The sequence below is a fragment of the Nymphalis io genome, chromosome 15 (genome assembly GCF_905147045.1).
Source record: "Nymphalis io chromosome 15, ilAglIoxx1.1, whole genome shotgun sequence".
Taxonomy (NCBI): Eukaryota; Metazoa; Arthropoda; class Insecta; order Lepidoptera; family Nymphalidae; genus Nymphalis; species Nymphalis io.
The window spans coordinates 2,662,269-2,683,891 of NC_065902.1; the positions used below are offsets into that span (position 1 = coordinate 2,662,269).

General features: G+C 32.0%; 1 protein-coding gene across 50 annotated transcripts in view; it reads left to right on the forward strand.

Annotated features, from left to right (window-relative positions):
* The first annotated feature begins 323 nt into the window (after positions 1-323).
* LOC126773662 (perilipin-4) overlaps positions 324-21,623 on the forward strand; it is a 31,060-nt gene continuing 9,760 nt past the window's right edge. For 33 of the 50 annotated variants that reach the window (XM_050494676.1, XM_050494691.1, XM_050494678.1 and 30 more), the window contains exons 1-2: positions 337-613; positions 19,731-19,910. In XM_050494676.1, coding sequence (XP_050350633.1) covers positions 595-613; positions 19,731-19,910 — 199 coding nt within the window. In that variant the 5' untranslated portion in view covers positions 337-594. Of the gene's footprint in view, positions 614-19,730; positions 19,911-21,623 lie in introns of all 50 variants that reach the window. The other 17 variants (XM_050494713.1, XM_050494715.1, XM_050494717.1 and 14 more) reach the window with 3 other exon arrangements.

Here is a 21,623-nt window from a genome sequence, read left to right on the forward strand (position 1 = left end):
ATTATGAAAAGCAGAAAAGCATAAATAACTGAAATGACATTTTAGAATGTTTGTTGTGACAATCTTTCGTTGCTTAGCAACAATTTATTTTTCTTGACATTTTAACTAAGTGTAACATATGGCAACATTATTAATATATTTAAACTTAAAAATAAACTTAAGTATTTCACATATTTATGAATGAAAGATTATTAAAACATAACATTACTTATTTTTATTACAATAATTCAGAATGAAAATTCATATTAACATTTAATTGCAATAACAAAACGCAATATATAATGACGTAAGAGTTAAAAATAGCTGGATTCGATCATATTGGCTGTCGCTACAGCTAGAATTTTGTAAGTACCATTCAGTCGGAAACCGAATAGTGTTCGGTTGAGTTCGGATTTCAGCATTTCGCCTTTTCTTGCACTTGCGGTGCGATTTTGAAGGTTGCGGATATTATTACGGTGATTTGGTCATACTACGTACTGTGGAATAGCGTAGAGTTAAAATTAGTGCGGCACTGAATCGTTTTACGTTAAAAATAATTTCTCTGTGACTTATTTCATCAGATTATTTAATTTGTGGTTTTTATCAACAGGAAAAATGTTCAGCGGAATCGCAGGTAAGAATTTATTTGAAATATTTTTTTGCGAAAAACACTGATTTTATGCATAAGTATTAATTATTAAAATAATTAAATAATAAATTTAAACAAGTAAGGAATGTCAAGTCAGGTGAATGTAATATTATTATTTCATATTACTTTTGTTTTTTTTTTACGTAGAATGTTATATACAAAACTATGTAGAAGTTTGAACTATTATTTTGCAGTATAATTAAAAATAACGTAATGCTAGTTATAATAGACAATTTTGCTTGTAAGTAGTCTCATCAAAATTACATCGTTATTATAAAATAAAACCGGTGGTAGGACTGCGCAGGGCCATCTGGATGGTTACCACCCACTCATCATCATTCGGTAGAATTACCGAAAAGCAATACATTGTATTGCTGTGTTCTTATTTGAACGTGAGTTAACTAGTGCACAAGGCATAAGGAATATAAGATCTTACATTTTATGACAGTGGTTGACAGCGCTTTCACGGTGTTATATATTTGTATATAATAAGTGCTTGCTATAATTTCTTGCTTTGCAATATCAGAGTCCAATACTTGTAATACTTTATGTACTGCCTACATAAATAAATAATATATTAAAAAAACTTAACTTAAAAACAATGATCATAATAATCATTTGGTAGTTATCAAATAAAGTATGTGCATGAATAAATACATAAGTTAATATTCTGGAAAAAGTATCACATTGTCACTGAGCTAAAATAAAATTACGAGGGTATAGGTAGAGTATTTATAACTTGTAAACGAACAATTTCACAGACACGGTCTTTGATTAGAAATACGTAAATAATTAAAAATATAAATTGAATTCCCTTATGAATTCGTTCGTCAAACTTTTTAAATTTCATTTATGTTTTATCTGCTAAGTATATATCATACATGATATTTTACAAGTACTATATATTTTTAAAAGTTATTAATTTTACCGTTATTAAAAAAAAAAACAAAAATAAATATTTGTTGCGGCCTGGAAAATGAACCATCCATGTGCAGACGTGTGTAACGAGGTCAGTTATAGGACGGCGCTCGACCACGCACTCCATATGAGATAACAATTGTTTTGGAATGTGTATCTGTTAATGAGTTCTAAAGGAACGGTTCATTAGCTTTATGAGTCATTCGCGTCTGAGATTGAAGACAATACATGAGCAGAGATAAAACCTAAGGGGCGAACCTGGGCACGATATTTGTACAGCTATATCGTTTTTTATATTTATGTAAATTAGAAGGGAAATTATATATCATGTCTGACTGCATTGTTATATAATTTTAATTAGTCTTAGAATTAAAACCAATGAATATTTTCTTGATAGATAATATACTAACATATTATGTAGATTTAAATGTTCTTAAACTGAAATTAGTTTAATCTAATAAATATAAATAAACAAATTAATTCATAGTATAAAACACGTTTGCTTATAAGTATACTTGACGAGTTTACGTAATTGAAGGACTCATTCTAGAAGAACCGCTTTGTAAGCAATTAGTCTCTTTGTCTATGAAGTAACAAAAAGGAAAAAAAAAAAAACTAAAATTTAGTTGTGAGTCGACTACAAATTATTTTGATATTATAAGACGCAAAATCCCTAAATATAGGTGAAGTTGTCGTAAATGAACTACGCAGTACGAAATTATGAATTAGGTTTATTTTGTCCGAGTGGCTGAATAGTCACGTACTTTGCCTATCGAGCCAAGAATACGAATGTACATTATGTGCTATAACTATGTTAACTTGTAATCGAAGTACACTTCGTTGGTAAAACTGTACATTGTCGGTCCTGTGGCTAGCTAGTCCCGATGTTCGGGTTTCGAATAATTGCGCTTTTATTAACTAATTATTAAAAACAGCCAGGATTAAGAAAGTAGGGAGTGTTTACATTTATACTATGTGAAGCCGGTGGTAGATACAACTGATCTCTTACTGCGCACACACTTGTTAATAATATCTCCTGAAGAATTTGGCTCTGGTCTTTGACATTAGCCGCCCTGGCCGAAATTCGGTCTTCGGCAGCCTGGAGGACATCCTTTACTCACATTACTCAAGAAGTCAACGGAGCGACCTGACCACGCAACAACGATTACAGTGATTTTTTACAACTGAAAACGAATACAAATGCAGTAAAAGCAGAAAATTGTGATAGCTGCATTTATACTTATAGTGATATCATTATTTATTTATTATTTATTAATCCTTTATTGCACACAATTTACAAACGTATAAAAGAACGAGTAGTACGTATAGTATGCGAAGGCGACCTTATCACTTGCAGTGATCTCTTCTAGGCAACCTCTGTAATCGGGCGTAGTGTGCGAACTTATACTTAAAAGTCATAATATAATATATGTGCTTAATATTCATAATTGATAAAGTACACACTTAGATTTAATTTCTATCTTTAATATATTATTTTCCTCAAAAATCACAAAAGTCCGTCGTCTATTAAGTATTAAGATGTCCATGGCGCATACACACACCGCACTGCTTGCGTCACATCGTTTCAATCAATACTATTACATCATCCGTATACATCCCACCCTGTTGTACCAAATATATTTGCGTTTTATTTAATTTTTATATAGTAACTCGTGTTACTTAATAATTATAATATAAAGTAGCCAACGCTCCTTTGATATTTCTCGACTGATTTCCTTTTTCGATAGAAATGAATACTTTGCAACATGTTATAAACAAATCCAACAAAAGTTCTCAAAATTATATCTCTATATACATAAGTAAAAATTTTTAGCCAAGTATCTCATCCTAAAATATTCGATTGGCTTGTATTAATTTACAATTCATCCTAACTAATATTATACGTTCGTTACTATTACATTACTAATGGTACCTAAAGATTACTATAATATTATTTATATTAATAACTCATTACCACAATTCCAGGCTGTCATGATTTCTGCAGTGACTAATTTAAATTTGTATATACTTAAGGCTTAATCTAAATAATTGTATGTAAATAAATAAATGTGTTAATTGATATAAATGGAATATATACTCGATACATTAGCGATATAATTAATATCTGATTTTGTATTATTATTAATAATGTAACGCCACATTTGGCAACACTACCAGAAAATTCCATTGCTGTCGCCCCCCCTTTTCTCTTAAAGATGCTCGACCCTTTTCACTACGCTCTACGATTGCTGGATAAACATGTGGCATTGTCACATACAGGCTTCCTTACGAATTTTCTTTCAGAGACCGAAAATGCCGAGCACGAAACAAAATTATAAAAGTTATGAAGCACATGAAAACTCAGTAGTGCTCGGATTTATTCCTGCGATCTTCGGATAAAACGTCACTCGCCCGTGGGCGGTTAACCGTAAAGGGATTAGCTTAATAGGATATTTCGTGCGAAAAACATTAATTACTTTTTTATAATTAATATATTATGTACTACTAAATTATAAGTAATATTAATGTTATTAAATTAAATATAATTAATACCATAATACTAATTACTAATTCTTGTGATATTTGTACGTGTATTGGATCTACACTGGATATGAGATATGTACATCGAGACTATTAATTTATTTTATGAACAAAAATACTAATAATGAATTTAATAAGAATAACTATTTACGCAAATTAATTTGTCACTAAAAGGTACAGTTTTCATTGAAAAATGATAATGATATTGTCAAATTCGTAGGCCTTATATTTACGTAAATAATATAATTACATAAATTATAGAACGTTTTTATTAATTTCAATTAAGTTTAAAATCGCTACAACAATCTTCAAGTATGTATGCCAATTAGACGCAACATCGGCACATGCCAATTTATTTTATAATTAGTTGATTTTATAAGGGAATGTGCTTTATATTTTCACGTAGGAATCACTTGTGTGGGCGGTTCAAACATTCCCAGTGCTCGTGCACTGGACGGAGGTCACGGTCACGCTGTAGATACGCAGTACTGCGGAATTTGTGATTCACGCGTTGTTACCATTAATATTTGTTTTACTAAGGGAACCTTTATAAACTCTGGTTCCCTGTTAAACACCTATCGGCGTGTAACCTAACGTGGCTTTTGTATTATCAATCAACTCAAATGAAACGTAGTTTCTTGAATGTCGTCCTAATCGACGGATCATTGTCCGCAAACACAGGTGCATTCTAAGTCTCGAAATCTATTCTCTTAGTCCAGTCGCAGGACTACGGCACGGGGGGCACAGATAAACATAAGCCTCGAGATGTTGGGATCTGCATATTTTAAGCTAGCAACAAATTATTCGCCATTTTATATACGTAAAATGTGAAAAATATAAATGTAGAATATAGAAAAACAAAGCGCTACTTTCTCCTCCCTATCTGAATTTTTTTTTCTACGCGTGATCATGCCAAATAGTCTATTTCAATAACCTTTGTATGAAGTGTTTGAGCGCAACCTTTGATTAAGGTTCAAATGATTGATTATGTACTGTACTCGTAAACATTTTGATTAGTAGCTAGAGTAGTCACGCGCGCCTTAGTGATTTTGTTTTGTTTTAAATATTATTAATTACAAAATAAATATGCATATTCTTTTCATAAACAATAACTTTACCTTTTCTTGACAATTATTTTATGTATCTTTCAATCTGAAAGATACATAAAAGTATTGACACAAAATACCCACCCTACTATCAATATATATTTTCAAACCTTTTATTGTAAATATCATGTTACGAATGTAACACGTTCGTCGTCAATTGTGATATACTAAAATTTGAAGGTTTTTTTTTTAAAATTATTAATAATAAAACAGTACCTGTATAAGTTTACATCAAACAAAGCCATCGTGTTATGAATCAATCAAAACAAATTCTGTAAGCAAAACGGTGACATCATCAAGGTCGACAAGACGAGGCTTTAGACGTCATTTTCCTCTATCTCTCTTTAATACATTTGAGATCTATACGTGCGAAGAAAACAGCACAATAAGACCGGGGTCTTGCATGGAATGTGGTATGTGTTAATTTGAACTTATTTTTTTAAATTATAGCAATCTTCCCTGGGTTCAAGAGCAAAGCTGCTCTGCTTGCTTTGTTTAATATGTGACTACAAAATAAATATAAAAAATATATATAGGCTTAATAGTTTGAGAACTCGCCCGATATACTTTTATAGAAATTATGATTGATACAATTTTATCATGATGGTTAATGAAATAAAATATGAAAAACCTGAAATTGTGTCGGATGATATTTGGCCTCATTAACCATTTTCAAAAAAAGGAGGAGGTTCTCAATTCGGTTGTATTTTTTTATGTTTTTTTACCTCATAACTTTTTCATTTATGAACCTGTCAGATATGATATAATATCAGATTACGAAAACGTAATCTGATATTCAAACAGACAATTATTATATATAAGTACATTTGACGCTCTCACAGACAATATTTGCTTTATTCTCTGCATTTTATTAATTTTTGATAAGCAGTAAACTTTTTAAAAGGAGACTAGGTTTTATCCCAGCAGAAGAACATTTGCAATAATTATTTTAGTAGACATTAACTGCCTTTACGGTTATCCAATAAAAAATCGATCTTTTTACTTATACAGTATGTATAATATACATTATGAATGAAGATAACTCAGCGTAAACAATGGTCTAAGGCATTTATTTATACTTATTGAATTGATTAAGTATGGATTGAATAAAATCATTTTCTCATGCTCGAACAAAGCACACAATGCCGTTAATAATAACGCGACTTTGTATTATTAGCTGTGGTAATTTAAAAATAGTGTTTTAATGTTACGTTTATTCACAGTATTATAGTGACATTATGTAGTTCGCTGTCACAGACGTCTTGTTATCTATTTGAATTATTACATATTGGTTATAATAAAAATAATACTATTTTATTATTTATATTTTATTTATTTTTCATTTAATTACCTATGTACTTATATTACCACAAAACCATAGAGTATAGATATATTTTGTTAACAGATTACGTAATTGACGATGAATTCTCCTGTACAATATAGAAAAAATATATATTTTTTGAATTCGAACAAAACTTAACAGTCAACTATTTATATAAAAATTATAATTGTAATAATCCTTGAAATTTTATGTGTTTACTAACCGATCGTTTCACAAAAACCCTTCAATGTATTTCGTTTATAAATGTCGAGGAATGTCTCTCATTAAAGATGCACAAAAAGGGTACCGTTTATGTATAGCCATTTATAAAACAAAGACATTCTAAATATCAACTGCCTGATGTCAGCACCTGCTCTTGCCTTTAATGCCTTGTATAGCTTATGACCTAATAATCGTGACAAAAAATTCTTCCTATTTTACAACAAGCATATGATGTGGTTTAAATGTAATCAGTCTTTGTTCTCGTGTTGAATTAATTTATACAATTATTTACAATGTTTGTATATTATATAATGTTGATAGTTGCAAAACATTACATAATTTAGTTCTGTTTCATGAAAGCAAAAGAAAATACTACAAAATCCCAATTGATATAAATTTTTGTACGTACTTATTTATCTTTTTTTAGGCTCGGAGTATTTTTTTTTCTTTCTCGTGTCATGTGCTTTAATAGCGTTTTTTATATAAAATTATTAATTATTGATTGTACGGAATGAATTTGTAAGACAATTTAAGCGATTTATTTATGTTGTTATACTTAGGTCAAGTGTTATGGAAGTGTTCATTTCCAGCCTGATATATTTATAACCACATAGTCATCAGGAACGCATCAACGAAGAATACTATACGTAGTTTGAAGTGCATAATGTTAACAATAACATAATTACGGGACATATGACCACGCAGCACACGAAAGTCCCGTTATAACATCGCAGTGCATAGTTTTCGACGAAGTACGAGCACTAGAAATTGAAACCATTATATGTATACGGGTGTCTGAAAATTTACCGATGACTTTAATGCAGGATCGATCGTTGAATTGATTAACGACAATCATTTTATTATATATTTTTTTAAGATAAAATATTCTTATATTCCGATTTTTTTCAATTTATATTCTGTGCCACATTTTTAATTGTGGCAACACCACTGATATAAATTTAATTAAATATTTAATTTTTGGCAGTTTATAGTTATAAATATATAGCTTGACAATAATAATGCCGAGACGGAAACTGTTTCCTCTATTCGAAAGTAACACTGATTGTTTGCGTGGGCTTCGAACAGGACATCAGCTTATCTCAGAATTTATCTAAAGTTTGACATATGACCTGCATTTGAAATATTTACTACGCAGTGCACTTCTACGACAAAAATATACTAATTGATTGTGTCATTAATTTATTATTATATTATTTAATTGCTTTGAAAGTTCAGACTACAATTAAATCATGTATTTTGTTGTTGTTCGTCATAAGTTTCCCATTTGGAAATTGTGAAATCGTTAGACTACAAAGTCCACGTTTTTAGGTACTTCGTTTCTGCTAAAGGGATACGTCGATGTGTGTGTGTATGTTTATACGGACATATGCATGGGCGTGAGTATTATTTTTGTACAAGATATTATGTTCGTATTTATTGATTTGCTCAAATAATGTTTATGCTATTCAACAAAAAATCTATGTTGTTAAACAAAAAGAAAGCTAAATAGGAAGTTTATATACAACGTGCATATAAGACTAAATTAAACAATCATTTTATCAAAAACTCCAAAAGAAAACATGAAATCGTTCATAGGTTGTAAAAATGAGTGAAGAAATTGTATACAAAAACATGTAATTAAAATATTTTTTGGTATTAGATTATGTTATATCAGTGTAAGTTTTTTCGCATGATTATTAAATTTATTAAACCCTTATTTACAAAAAAAAAATGCATTAATAACCGATTCTCCGGAGCATTTAAAAAGAAGTAAATAAATACGTATTCGGAACCAGAGCATTATTTTAAAATACTTTTGTTTTTTTTTGTCGAGAAGTATAAGAAATCCTTTATGATTAAAATATTCTATTACTTAAATATAAACCGTCCGTACAAAATAGTTTCTGAGAGTACTGACATAGCCGTGAGGTCATCGTATGCTAAGACCGGATATTCGGTTAGGACGCCTCCAGATAGAAATCAGTCAAGTGGACAATTTGTTTCTATATGTATATCTAGAAATTGTAAGCACTTTGCACCAAGTTTTGTGATTAGTAAATGAAATTCGTACAACCCACTAGGCAATCATAAAATATAACCAAAATAGGTTATTTTTATATACAAATTATTATATTTAAAAAAAAAAAACGTATCGAAGAATATATTATTATAAGTCCAACCGTCGCGCCTGTTTGTCATTCTCAAAGCGATAACTCAAAAACTACCGAACTGGTTTTCATACGGTTTTCACCATTAGACGAAGTGATTCATGAATTATGAGGAAGGTGTACAATTCATTATTATATTGGGTTTCTGTTTGAATGGTTAGTGAGCTAGTGTAACTAAATGCTCAAGGGACATTACATCTTAGTTCCGAACGTTTGTGAAGCTTTGGCCATGTAAGGTACCGTTAATATTTCTTACAGCGCCAATTTCTATGGGTGGTGGTGATTTCTATTAGGTGGCCAATTTGTCCATCCGCCTACCTATGTTTGGGGGGAGACGATTGATATTCCGATATCTACCCAGACGGGAGGACCTACCATAAGTAAATTAATACTAAATTGGCTATCACTATCCCGAAATCCAAACCACAAACAAATATGATGCATGAATAGAAGTAGAATATTACCTACTGGAGTTAATTATCTTGAAATTTTATCTGTTTATTTGTTTTCTAAGCCGAGATGGCCCTGTGGTAAGAACGCGTGAATCTTAACCGATGATCGTGGGTTCAAACCCGGGCAAGCACCACTGAATTTTCATGTGCTTAATTTGTGATTATAATTCATCTCGTGCTTTACGGTGAAGGAAAACATCGTGAGGAAACCTGCATGTGTCTAATTTCACTGAAATTCTGCCACATGTGAATTCTACCAACCCGCATTGGAGCAGCGTGGTGGAATAAGCTCCAAAACCTTCTCCTCAAAAAGAGGAGAGGAGGCCTTTAGCCCAGCAGTGGGACATTCACAGGCTGTTACGGTATTTGCTTTCTAATGTATTGGATTAGGTGTTCCTTGTTTTCTATTTTATTGTGGTAAACTACTCACTTAATATGTACTCGTACCGCAGATCACGTAATTAATGTTAATCTCTGACACATAATATTAATCTATTAGTCATTTAATTTATAATAACTTCAAGGGTAGATTTTTCATGTTTTTACGTGTTTCTATATAACCAAATTGTCCTTACCGGTGGTGCCACATGATGGTACGTGGTCGCTATCATCAATGCACCACCAACATTGGGAACTTAGATGTTATGTCCCTTGTGCCTGTGGTTACTGGCTCCCTCACCCATCAAACCGGAACACAGCAATATTTAGCGGTAGAATATGACGTGATGAGTTAACAGGCTTACATAAAGCCCTACCACCAAGATATCAACACGTAATAGTATATCATCAAATCATTTACATATATAATTCTAACGATGTGTGATACGAACTAATACAAAATCTACTTAATTTTATTCAGCAATTGTATGTGCCATACGTTTTTTAAATTTACCAAACAATCAATAACTGTTCATCGCCATTGATTATAAAAATACACCGTCATTGCGCCGCCAGCCATCAGACTATGCCGTTATGACTTACGTCCTTTTAACCTGTTGTTTGGCTCACTCACCACAAATGTTCTGGACACAGCAATATAGAATATTTATTTTTAGCAGAAATAATGGATAACCCATATACAAAACGATTTGACTATTTAAAGATCAAAATATCAAGTTGCTCGAACGTTTCAAAGCGCAGCTATAAAATACAACGATCAATATTATTAGTATTGCCGGTCTAGATTCTAGAGCCAGACTGTCTGGCGGCTGATAACGGTCCCGGGAATTGCTAAATCAAATAGTTTTATGAGCTAATGGAATCACTAACATAATAACTCTTGTTTGTTATATTTTACTAAAGTATAAAATATATTTTATTCGTCAAGGACTTTTAGACCGCTTCTTGACAAGATGTTATTAGTGAAAAAGAGCAACTACCGAGTTTCTAGCCGGTACTCGGTAGGTTCATTCTGAACCGGTTTTACAATAAGTATATCCTTAAATTACGAAATCAAAATCCTTGTACAAGCCTACTGGAATGAAATATATTTTATTTTGAATATCCATCAATTGACTGACAATTTTCAAATACAACGCGACTTTGAACAAAGTCATTATTGTCTGCTCTCCGCCAGTATATCTGCAAAAAAGATCTCGCATTACATTAAAATTTATTTACGTCATTCGCGTGATTAATATTTAATGTGTTTGTTTCAAACACTGCAACGAGCACTGCAATATCATATAACCTATAAAGTTACTAATAAAAAATCGAAAGTTCGTGACCATTGGATTAAATTAATAGTGCAAACGAATTTATTTATGAAATGCTCGGCCCGATGGACCATTTGGATCATTCAGTTGCATGTGGTCGATCAATTTCAGGCTCTCTATGAATGTTTTATTGCGAAACAACACTCGGACTTGTGCGGTTTAAAAATAAGACGCATTCAACGAAGTTATTGTTGAATGTATTGATTTAGGAGTTGTTGGTTGATATATACATATATAGGTGACAAATAATAAAATGTATTTTTTATCACAGGATAGCGTCATTGTATTTATCGTAATAGCCTGTGAATGTCCCACTGCTGGGCTAAAGGCCTCCTCTCCCTTTTTTGAGGAGAAGGTTTGGAGCTTATTCTACCACGCTGCTCCAGTGCGGGTTGGTGGAATACACATGTGCAGAATTTATAAGAAATTAGAATTTAGAAATTAGACATATGCAGGCTACCTCACGATGTTTTCCTTCACCGTAAAGCACGAGATGAATTATAATCACAAATTAAGCACATGAAAATTCAGTGGCTTGCCCGGGTTTGAACCGACGATCATCGGTTAAGATTCACGCTTTCTTATCACTGGGCCAACTCGGCTGTCATTGTATTTATGGACAACTAATTACTCCGATAGCATAGTACACTTTTATTTATTTTTTTTTTTCTGACGGCAATTTTTATAATTATCTAATTATGAGATATAGGTATGTATATAAAATGATCACTAATTATATAGACTGTTATATAGTTGCATCTTAACCCCAGTTATAGAATTTGTATTTTGTAAACATGAAGTGAGTTATGATTATCATTATACATATAGAAGATTATTGCTTCGTAAACGGATATTCTAGTTTGACACTGGATTAAAATGATTCTGAAGTACTTTTGTTATTAATTATTATTATTATAAAGCAGTAGATATATATATACTAATAAAAATAAGTTGAAATGTGTCATAATTTCCATGAAATTTTAATTATGTTTACCTTTTAGTATGATTGTGTCAAATATTGCAACTGATTTTGAAATAAGTTCCATCGATTAATCTGTTTTGCACAAAATTTTGGTGCTGCTATGAATACAATAGCATACTTAATACGTTTGATTGTATGGATTACGAAAGCTTTTCTTTATTAAGCCTTCCTGAATTATTTTCTCATAAGTACATCATATATAATGATTACAAGACTAAAACCATTTCTAAAAGATATATCCAGACATTATGAGAGCATATTACCCATATTGATGATAGGATGGCTGATTCATTTTCGTCCAGAGAAACGAAATTGCGATTCGACTGGAAAATGTTGCCATGTTGTCGCAATTCAACAACGCAGTCAAGATTGGTATAGTACCTATTATTAATTTAGATTTTTAAGTCATCAATGTTTATAATTATACAGTAGCAATTACAAAAAAAGCCGAGATGGCCTAGTGGTTAGAACGCGTGAATCTTATCCGATGATTGTGGGTTCAAACCCGGGCAAGCACCACTGAATTTTCATGTGCTTAATTTGTGTTTATAATTCATCTTGTGCTTGACGGTGAAGGAAAACATCGTGAGGAAACCTGCATGTGTCTAATTTCATTGAAATTCTGCCACATGTGTATTCTACCAACCCGCATTGGAGCAGCGTGGTGGAATAAGCTCCAAACCTTCTCCCCAAAAAAAGGGAGAGGAGGCCTTAGCCCAGCAGTGGGACATTAACAGGCTGTTACTGAATTACACATCGAAAGCGAAAGTAGGTAGAGGTAGGAAATATAAATCACTATTGTATGTATGTATTTATATTTCTATATATTCTATAGTGAATATGTAATTAAGTCATCAATTTAAAAAAAGGCATCAAATGATACACACGATTATTTGAAGTTTGTATATTTTTAACATTATTATAAGTTAAAATGATTGTTTGTGAAATGAAAAGCAAACGGTGTTCTAGAATTTTAATAGCACATTGTTATCTCACGATATATTTTTAGCAAGTAAATATTTATACCCACGAATGCCAAGATTACCTCAGAGATCGCGTCAACATTTTTAACGCTGAAGATCAACGCGAAAAGTGATCGATTCATGAGTGAGTAAAGTACTAAATATTTAGCGATATCAGGGTATGTCTTGGATTTTACCGAGTTATATAATGTCTTCCAGACCGATTTCGACGGTGGCCAATCTCAAGAGAGATTAGTCAATTGCGCAGGAGATATTATAGTGCACAAGTGTGTGCGCAAACACAGGTGCACTCTCTATTCATTATTATCCTCTCATAATCCGATGGGACGGCATACCGTCTGAAATGAGACACGCGAGGCCCCCACCTCACGCATCCACGACCCCAGGGTTACGCCCTATCTTTTAAGTCCCGGGCGTCGGGGCTGTGGGAGGGTCGGGACGACGCCGTCCTCGTCTCCGCCGAGCAGGATTGGCCCTTTCCCGTTCCCGCTCCGCCGTCTCCTTCTGGACCATAACGGTCTCACAGAAGGAGGCTACGGCCCTCCACACCGATTCCCTGCGAAGCATCGCCGACACGATTGCTCGCAGGGACAGGTCTTGTCCGACTTCACGGACCAGGATCTCCCTCTCCGCACTCCACGCGGGGCACACCTCCAACGTATACTGAGCGGTGTCACGGTCCGCGCCACAGTGGTGACACATCGCCGTCGATTCGCGTCCGATCTTACTCTTATTCTCCAAAACAACCGTGACCGGTCATTACCTGCGTAAGTCCGCTTTCGTTTCATCCAAGCTTCGAAGGCTGGCAGGATCGCTCCAACGACGCGTTTGCGCGCGTACCGTTCTTCACAGAGACGGTCGCGCCACGTCGCAAGAGCCCTTCTTGCCCTTCCATTTCTATGTCATGATCTGATTATATAATTTTATACAAAGCTTTTTTGCGGGTAGGTAACCAATGAAGTAGCTGATGTTCAAAATATTTCTTTATAATTGGTATAAAAAGAACATTACCATTACACATTGTTTTCATATAATGTATATCTATCCATATACACAGCGTTCGCCATGAAAGCTCTCAAGCGGCACTTTCAAATATGATAACGTTAGCTGATTGGCACAGAGTATAATTATTATCATTATAAGTACCTTATTAAATCTGTATAATAATAAAAACGGACTAAACATCCACTCAGTAGTTCCCGTAATTAGAGCGTATGAGCGTATGTACTATAGAGTACAGACTGGTGTGGTGGGGTCCTTAATCTATTAATGTCGGAGTCTTAATATTATAAATGTGAAAGTCTATCTGTCTGTTTGTTACGCTTTCACGACTCAACCGAATTTGATGAAATTTCGTATGTAGCAAGCTTGAACCCTAGTAGTACCTACCTTTTTTGTACCTAACACTTACAGCCACTAAAACGCGGGTGAAAACTAGTTAATATACACAATATCTAAAATTAGTAGATTTTAGAAGTAGCTGGTGGTAGAGCTTTGTGCAAGCTCCTCTGGGTAGGTACCACCCACTCATCAGATATTCTACCGCAAAACAGCAGTACATAATATTGTTGTGTTCCGGTTTGAAGGGTGAGTGAGCCAGTGTAATTACAGGCACAAGAGACATAAAATCTTAGTTCCCAAGGTTGGCGGCGCATTGGATATGTAAGCGATGGTTGACATTTCTTACAATGCCAATGTCTAAGAGCGTTGGTGACCACTTACCATCAGGTGGCTCATATGCTCGTCCGCCTTCCTATTCTATATAAAAAAAAAAAAAATTAAGGTTGCTTTGTTTATTGAGAGCTCACCTGTGTATTTTATTTTGTTTGATGTGTGTGTGTTTTTATTTATATTTTAGTTTCTCTATGTTTAAGCAGCACCCAACAAGCAGACAAGGGTTATGGGTGTCAAGAATAAAAACAAATATTAATATTTAGTTGTTATAAATAAATAATAATAAATATAAATTATCGTAAATTAACTATAACCTATTGTTCTTCTCCCCCTCTATTTATTAATTTACAAATTATAAAATATTTTCAGTAAACACGTTTTCGCGATTCTGTTAATTATTAATAATTCGTAACTGGCTATTGATTTAATAATACTTAATAAACTATTGTTTAAATTCTTATGTAAGTAGCTGTGGACTTTGTTCGAAAATAAATCATTTAGAAATAAGATTCTATATAATATTCATATCACGTTTAAAAAAGGATTAATCAGAAGATTAATTTTATGTAGTACTTAATTTTTTTTTCAACACTAATCTAGCGTAGATATATTGCGGAATACAATGAAATGGAATAATACCACGCCTCGGTAGACAGGGGAGCAATAATCCCGACTGACCGACTGAGCTCTATTTTAGACCCAAACTGGACCAATGAACGCATGTGACATCTAAATAGCTGGTGCTAACAACCCATCACTCTCCCCGCTGCCAAGATTATTGTCGAATTCACGTTTACCACTTCATAATTTTAACGCGCACGTCAAAAAGTAACTATTAAAAAGATAAATCATATTATTACTATGCACAACTATGTATATACATATGTATACATCAGATTTAAGTATAAAAAGTGTATTTGTTTAAGCAGATTTAAAAAAAAGTCAGAATAATTGAGTAAAATGACAATTTATTTATTTTGGGAACTAGAATCTGGAACTCTCTCTAACACTTCAAACTGGAACACAACAGCACTAAGTACAGTAGTAGCACATGTGATGAGTGAGTGGTACCTACCCAGACGGGTTTCCATAAAGCCCTACCACCGATTAAAAAGTTAGAAAGCCTGACTCTTAAACGATGATCGCGGGTGCAAACTCAGGCAAGAATCACCGAATTTTCATGTGGTTAATTTGTGTTTATAATTCATCTCGTGCTCAACGGTGAAGGAATGCATCGTCAGGAAACCTGAATTTCTCCAATTTCACTGAAATTCTGCCACATCCAATGCGTTGCGGAGCAGCGGCAGCGTGGTAAAATAAGCTCCATACCAACATTGTTGTAAATGCCTGTAATGGTGTATCACACCGTAATAGCCTATTATCGTTATTTTTCTGTTGCTAATTTTTATGAATATACCGATTGGTGATGGTGATGGTGTTTCTTATATTAATAAATAAATAAATACGTTCTCCTCAAATGGAGAGAAACCCTTAGGCCAGCAGTGGGACATTCACAGGCTGTTAGTGTACTGTACATAATATACAATGGTTAAAATGCAAACCGGTAGTTTGAGTTATTTGTTATGCCATTTTACAAAAAAAAAAAAATATGCTAATAATGCATATTTTGATATTCTGAAAACAAACATTCCTAAAAGCTAAATTTTAAGTACTTATCGACCTTACTTATAAACGTTACTTAGTTAAATACTGATTTCTCTTTTTCCATCATTCTTGATTTGACATTCGAAAGAAGAAGACACAGCATTTTTTAACTAATCACCCGCAAATGACATTTAGACTAACAAAAAATTCCTATTTTTATAACAATCTTATTATAAACATAATTTTATCATACATAATAATATAAATGTAAATAAATACAAAAGATGTTTATATTTTCAAAGTAAACAAGCATTTATCAATATAATAAAAGTCGTAGGTATATATACTGTCAACATAAATAATAAATAGCATCCGTGAATGCTGTTAATTACTACACTAATACATCTATGGCTCCTAGCGAATCTCCTTGCTTATATTTATTTAAAAAAAACTTGGTTTGCTTTTTCCAATAAAAAAAAAACAATCCTTATTATAATTAAATTTTCCTCGACTTCATTTTTTGTAGTATTTTTAATAAAAATTACGTCATCACCTTACAGTAACTTAAAATACTTTCTATAATAATCCAATTATATAAATTTTAATAATTTCCCGGTTTGAAGATTACATAGACAAACGGACACATAGACGAAATAAAAACCATAATTGTTTTGGTTTTGGTAACTTGCATAGCCGTATTAACTTAGCAAAGTTATTTTGAAATTACATACAGTCATTTTAATTATATTTATTTATATCGTTTTGTTATATTTTCTTATAAATAAATGTTGTGTGTGTACATCACTGAGAATTGCTTACTCAATATTGTTTCTTTCATTTACATTTTTTTTTTCAAAACTGTGTGTTGCTACTTCTGTTAATTATTGTTAGGTTTGCATTTTACATTTCGATGGAAAACAGTAATTGTCTGAAAACAGGCTCTATTGTCTGTGTATTGTATTTTTAATGTCAACATATTTTGTATCATGCTGTGTTTTCCTTAAATAAATAAAATAAATACTCGACCGACCCCATTTTAATTATACACAATTAAACGTCTTAAATATATAACCGTTTAGCAGATACCTAGACCTTACCACAAAGCCGTTTAATATAATATAATGGTACAGAGTCTATATTTAGTTTATAAATAGACTCCGAGAAAATAAATAGTATATACAAAATGGCTAAATGAAATAATATGTTCTCATCAGTCGAGCCGGTTTGTGAATAGGTTGAGGCCACATCCCTACCGTAAAAGGTTGCTATGAATACCTTCTTAACATATGGTAGATTTGACAACAACGAATTACTTTTCAAAAGTACAGCTTTTGATTTTACTATGAAAACTTAATATTTCCCAAAAAATATATGTTGTATTATTTTGTAATATTGAGATTGTTTTTTTGTTTATTTCGTTTGCAAATTTCGTAACGTTTTTGAAATTTCGAAGGTCTCATTTACAGAGTTCGATTAACAGAATCTGTAATTAATTTAAAAAAAATCTATCTCTTTTTTTTCTTTACTCGCTGTGAATACGTTTAAGCGCAGAGTTTTTTTCGCATTGTATTGAAGCAGAACACAAACGATAATATCGACTCCAAATTAATTCCAACTGATAAAGTTTTATGCAAGCATAAATAGCGCTTTATATAAAGCATAAATGTCGCAAACAGTGACTTTCTTGAACATAATATTAATTAAATATATAACAATAAAATAATATAAAAAATATATAACTTGAATTCAAAACGTATACTGGTTACTAAATATTATTTATCAATTAACTTTAATATATCCACAGGTAATAATTAAAACGTGTACTCAATTAAAGTTATTTTGTTTTTTTTATTATCTTACCTTGACACCAATAAATTTAACATAGTTTTTAATACAAATGAGCGTTAAATAAATGTATTTTTATTTAAGTGAATTATCTGTTCGATATATTTGTATCATTCGGCAGTCTTGTTATTGTTCTTTGACAATTTTATTGTATCATTGTATTTCAATAATTAAAAATTAAAGTATGCATGTGTTGTATATTGAAATATTTTGTCATATGGCAACAGAATATTGTATTTGTTGAAGAATTAATTTCTGTTCTATCTGTGCATGAGACATTAGTTACAATATAAAGCTAGATTCATCGGCAAGTTATAATAAATCGTACATATAGCATGATTCATGTTCATACAAAGTAGAAAAGTAAAATCCATCTTTACAATTTAAAATAATAGTAAGTGACACCTTCACCATTAAATAAAGTTCCTCCCACATTTATTTTAATATATTCATAGCTATTTCTAGACGAACAAGTTTTGGCATGGATTTGTAGATAAATAAATTAATAATACGATTACGTAGTTCGTTAATTTTTATATAAATAATTAATATTTATATTTCCATGCTTTCCGATAGACAAGAACCTTGGTGAGTTAGAAATCTTTGTTTGTTTTTTTTTTATGATGATCAGTTAATGAAGATAAGTGCAAGCATTTATATTATAAATATACTCGTATATGTTTATTTATAGGAGACGGTGTATCGAAAGATTTATTTAATTTTTGAACAGAAAAATAATTGGAACACAGCGTAACAACTACACTAACTATAACATGACTGTTTTTATTATTGCATTATGTCAATATCATATTCTAAAAAGGTATTCAATTTCTCAATGCCGTAGTATAGATGTACGGTATCATAATGCAGATAGAATGCAGCTCCCACCACTTTTGAACTGACAGTGGAAGGGGGAAGTTTGACCTAACTTTAATCAATACAGCGTAACGGACTGGGTGTCTTATGTAAGAAAATCTTTAGGTGTAATGCGACACAATTTTATTGTTATACCTACAATCTCTATTCTATGTTTATTAACATATTTTTCCTTTTCTACCTATTAGGAAAATAGTATTTATATAAAATCAAAGAAACAGCAAAACAATAATAAGGAATGATTAAAATATAACAATAAATATTTGTTTGCTTTTTTACACAACGCGTATTGGATTAAAATTATTTTATTTATTATTTTTTAACATATTACACAATTGTATCTATTGTTGATTGTAAAGTGAAATATGGATACACATGAAGTGGTTCGATAAAATATTATTACAGCAATATTATAACTTTGAATAGAATATTGTGAAGGTCATACCTAATGCGTCTATTACATGTTACATGTGAATTAATAAAATGACCACCATTTCCAAGTAACGGTCGATGACTAAAGACAAATGTTGCCAGTTTTTGTGGTCTATATAAATTTAATATAAACATCGGTTATTTCTAGTGTTTAAATCTTAAATATGTCTCTGCATTACGACAAATTCGTAAAAAATATATAATAAATAAAATTAAAATAATAATAATATAAATTCGAATATTCTTACCCTTTTAATCACAGGCGCGTTCCGAAGCATCGGAGAGAAGACAGCGTCTCTCTTCGAGAGGAAGAAGAAAGATGCAGAACAAATCGCTCAGGAAAAAGCCGCAGAAGCCGCCCATGTTGTTGAAGAACAGGTTAAGAAGGCTGGAGAGCTCGTGAGTGGGGCTGAGAAGACGGCGTCTGATGCTGCTAACTCCGGTATGTATATCATCAAATTATCACATAATTAGATTTACTTAAATATTTTTTGTAAAACCTCACTGAAAGAACTACTAAACCAATATACATAAAACTTATACCAAAAGAAAGCCAGCGCACTTTGGAGAAGAACGCATATAATCATAATTATTTGACTATTTCTCATGTCAAATGAATGTCTCCGAATTTAAGTCTATGTTCTATTTAACAGTTTAAGTTATATTGATAGTCAGTCAGCATTTAATTTGCATTATAAACAAACAGACACAGCGTTATAAGCACATTTCTAAGAATATCACTGTATTCACTTATCACCTATCAAAGTTGATTGTCTTGAATACTCCATCTAACGTACTGTGTATGTGTGTCATTACTCTGTGTACTGTAAAAGTAATATTAAAAAAAAAAGTTTTATAAATGTCAAGATAAAATTAGAATGCCTATATCGTATAAACCGGAGGCTTCTCCCGCGTAGAAGTCGGTTTGTGACAATACATATTTCCATTGGGCTCTCATTACGAAAAAAACTCATTGATATTATATTTGTTCGGTATTTCTACCGAAAAGCCGATATCGTCAAGATTTTGGAAAATTGTATTCATAATAAAATTAGTAAAATGGTATGAAATAACACATATCAGTTTCTACATTTTCAACTTCAAAATTGAATGACTTCCGCATAAACTTTAAACCCCCTTTTTAACACTGGAAAAACGCATTATTCCTTTCTCCCACGGGAACATACCCCCGTATGTGGGACTTGCCGATGTTCAAGGCGCCGTGTGCGCTCTGAACATCGGAATATCTAAAAAAAAGCCAGCGGTACCATTATAGCGGAATATCCAATAAAAACAGCCTTAACGAATTCACTAGCGCATGCTACCGTGACGAAACTAAACCTTAAACTCCTATTTTAACCCTCGAGAGGGGAATTAAAAAAAAAGTCCTTTCTTCTAAGTTATCTACTCCTTCATCAAATTGATTCATAGTTAAAGCATATCACACAGATCATTTACAATACCAGTTTAAATAAAAAAAAACATATATAATATCTGTACATTCTTGTAAAATATGTATTATTCACGTTCAAGTTTAGATCTAAATCCAGTTTTGCTGGCATTTTCTCAGACCCCTCTTGAATACTGGTCGTGCTGCTTCCAAGACGATTGTTTGGTATCAAAACAGGCTCCACCGCCTTAGCTCGACTGAATTACTAGGGATTATTTAAATAAAGTCAACTTATTTTTAATCGATACAAAATAAATATATATTTTTTTATATTTATATAAAAAATATCAAGAAACTTCTATAACAGTTTCCTGTCTGGTTATTTTTAATTTAATCGCTGAATCTTATTGAAGACCTTATGTTTTATGATCATAGACATTCGTGTTTTTTTTAAGTTATACTTTGTTAATTAAAAAACTTCCATAATATATTTAAGTGGGTGTCAAAACGTGAAACAATCACTAACTTCGCGACAATAATTTTGAGTCAAATGCATAATAATATGTCTTCTTTAAATAAAACAAATTGTATAAAAATTTAAATCCACTTATAAGACCGGCCTAGCAACTTGAATCTAGTGATCCGATGAGTAGAACTAGTGGATATATGCAATTCATAATAAATCATCATCTACTATATTTTGTACGATGTCTTAATTTTAGACATTGCGAAGGGTTAACAAATTACAGTGGTGTACACGAATTA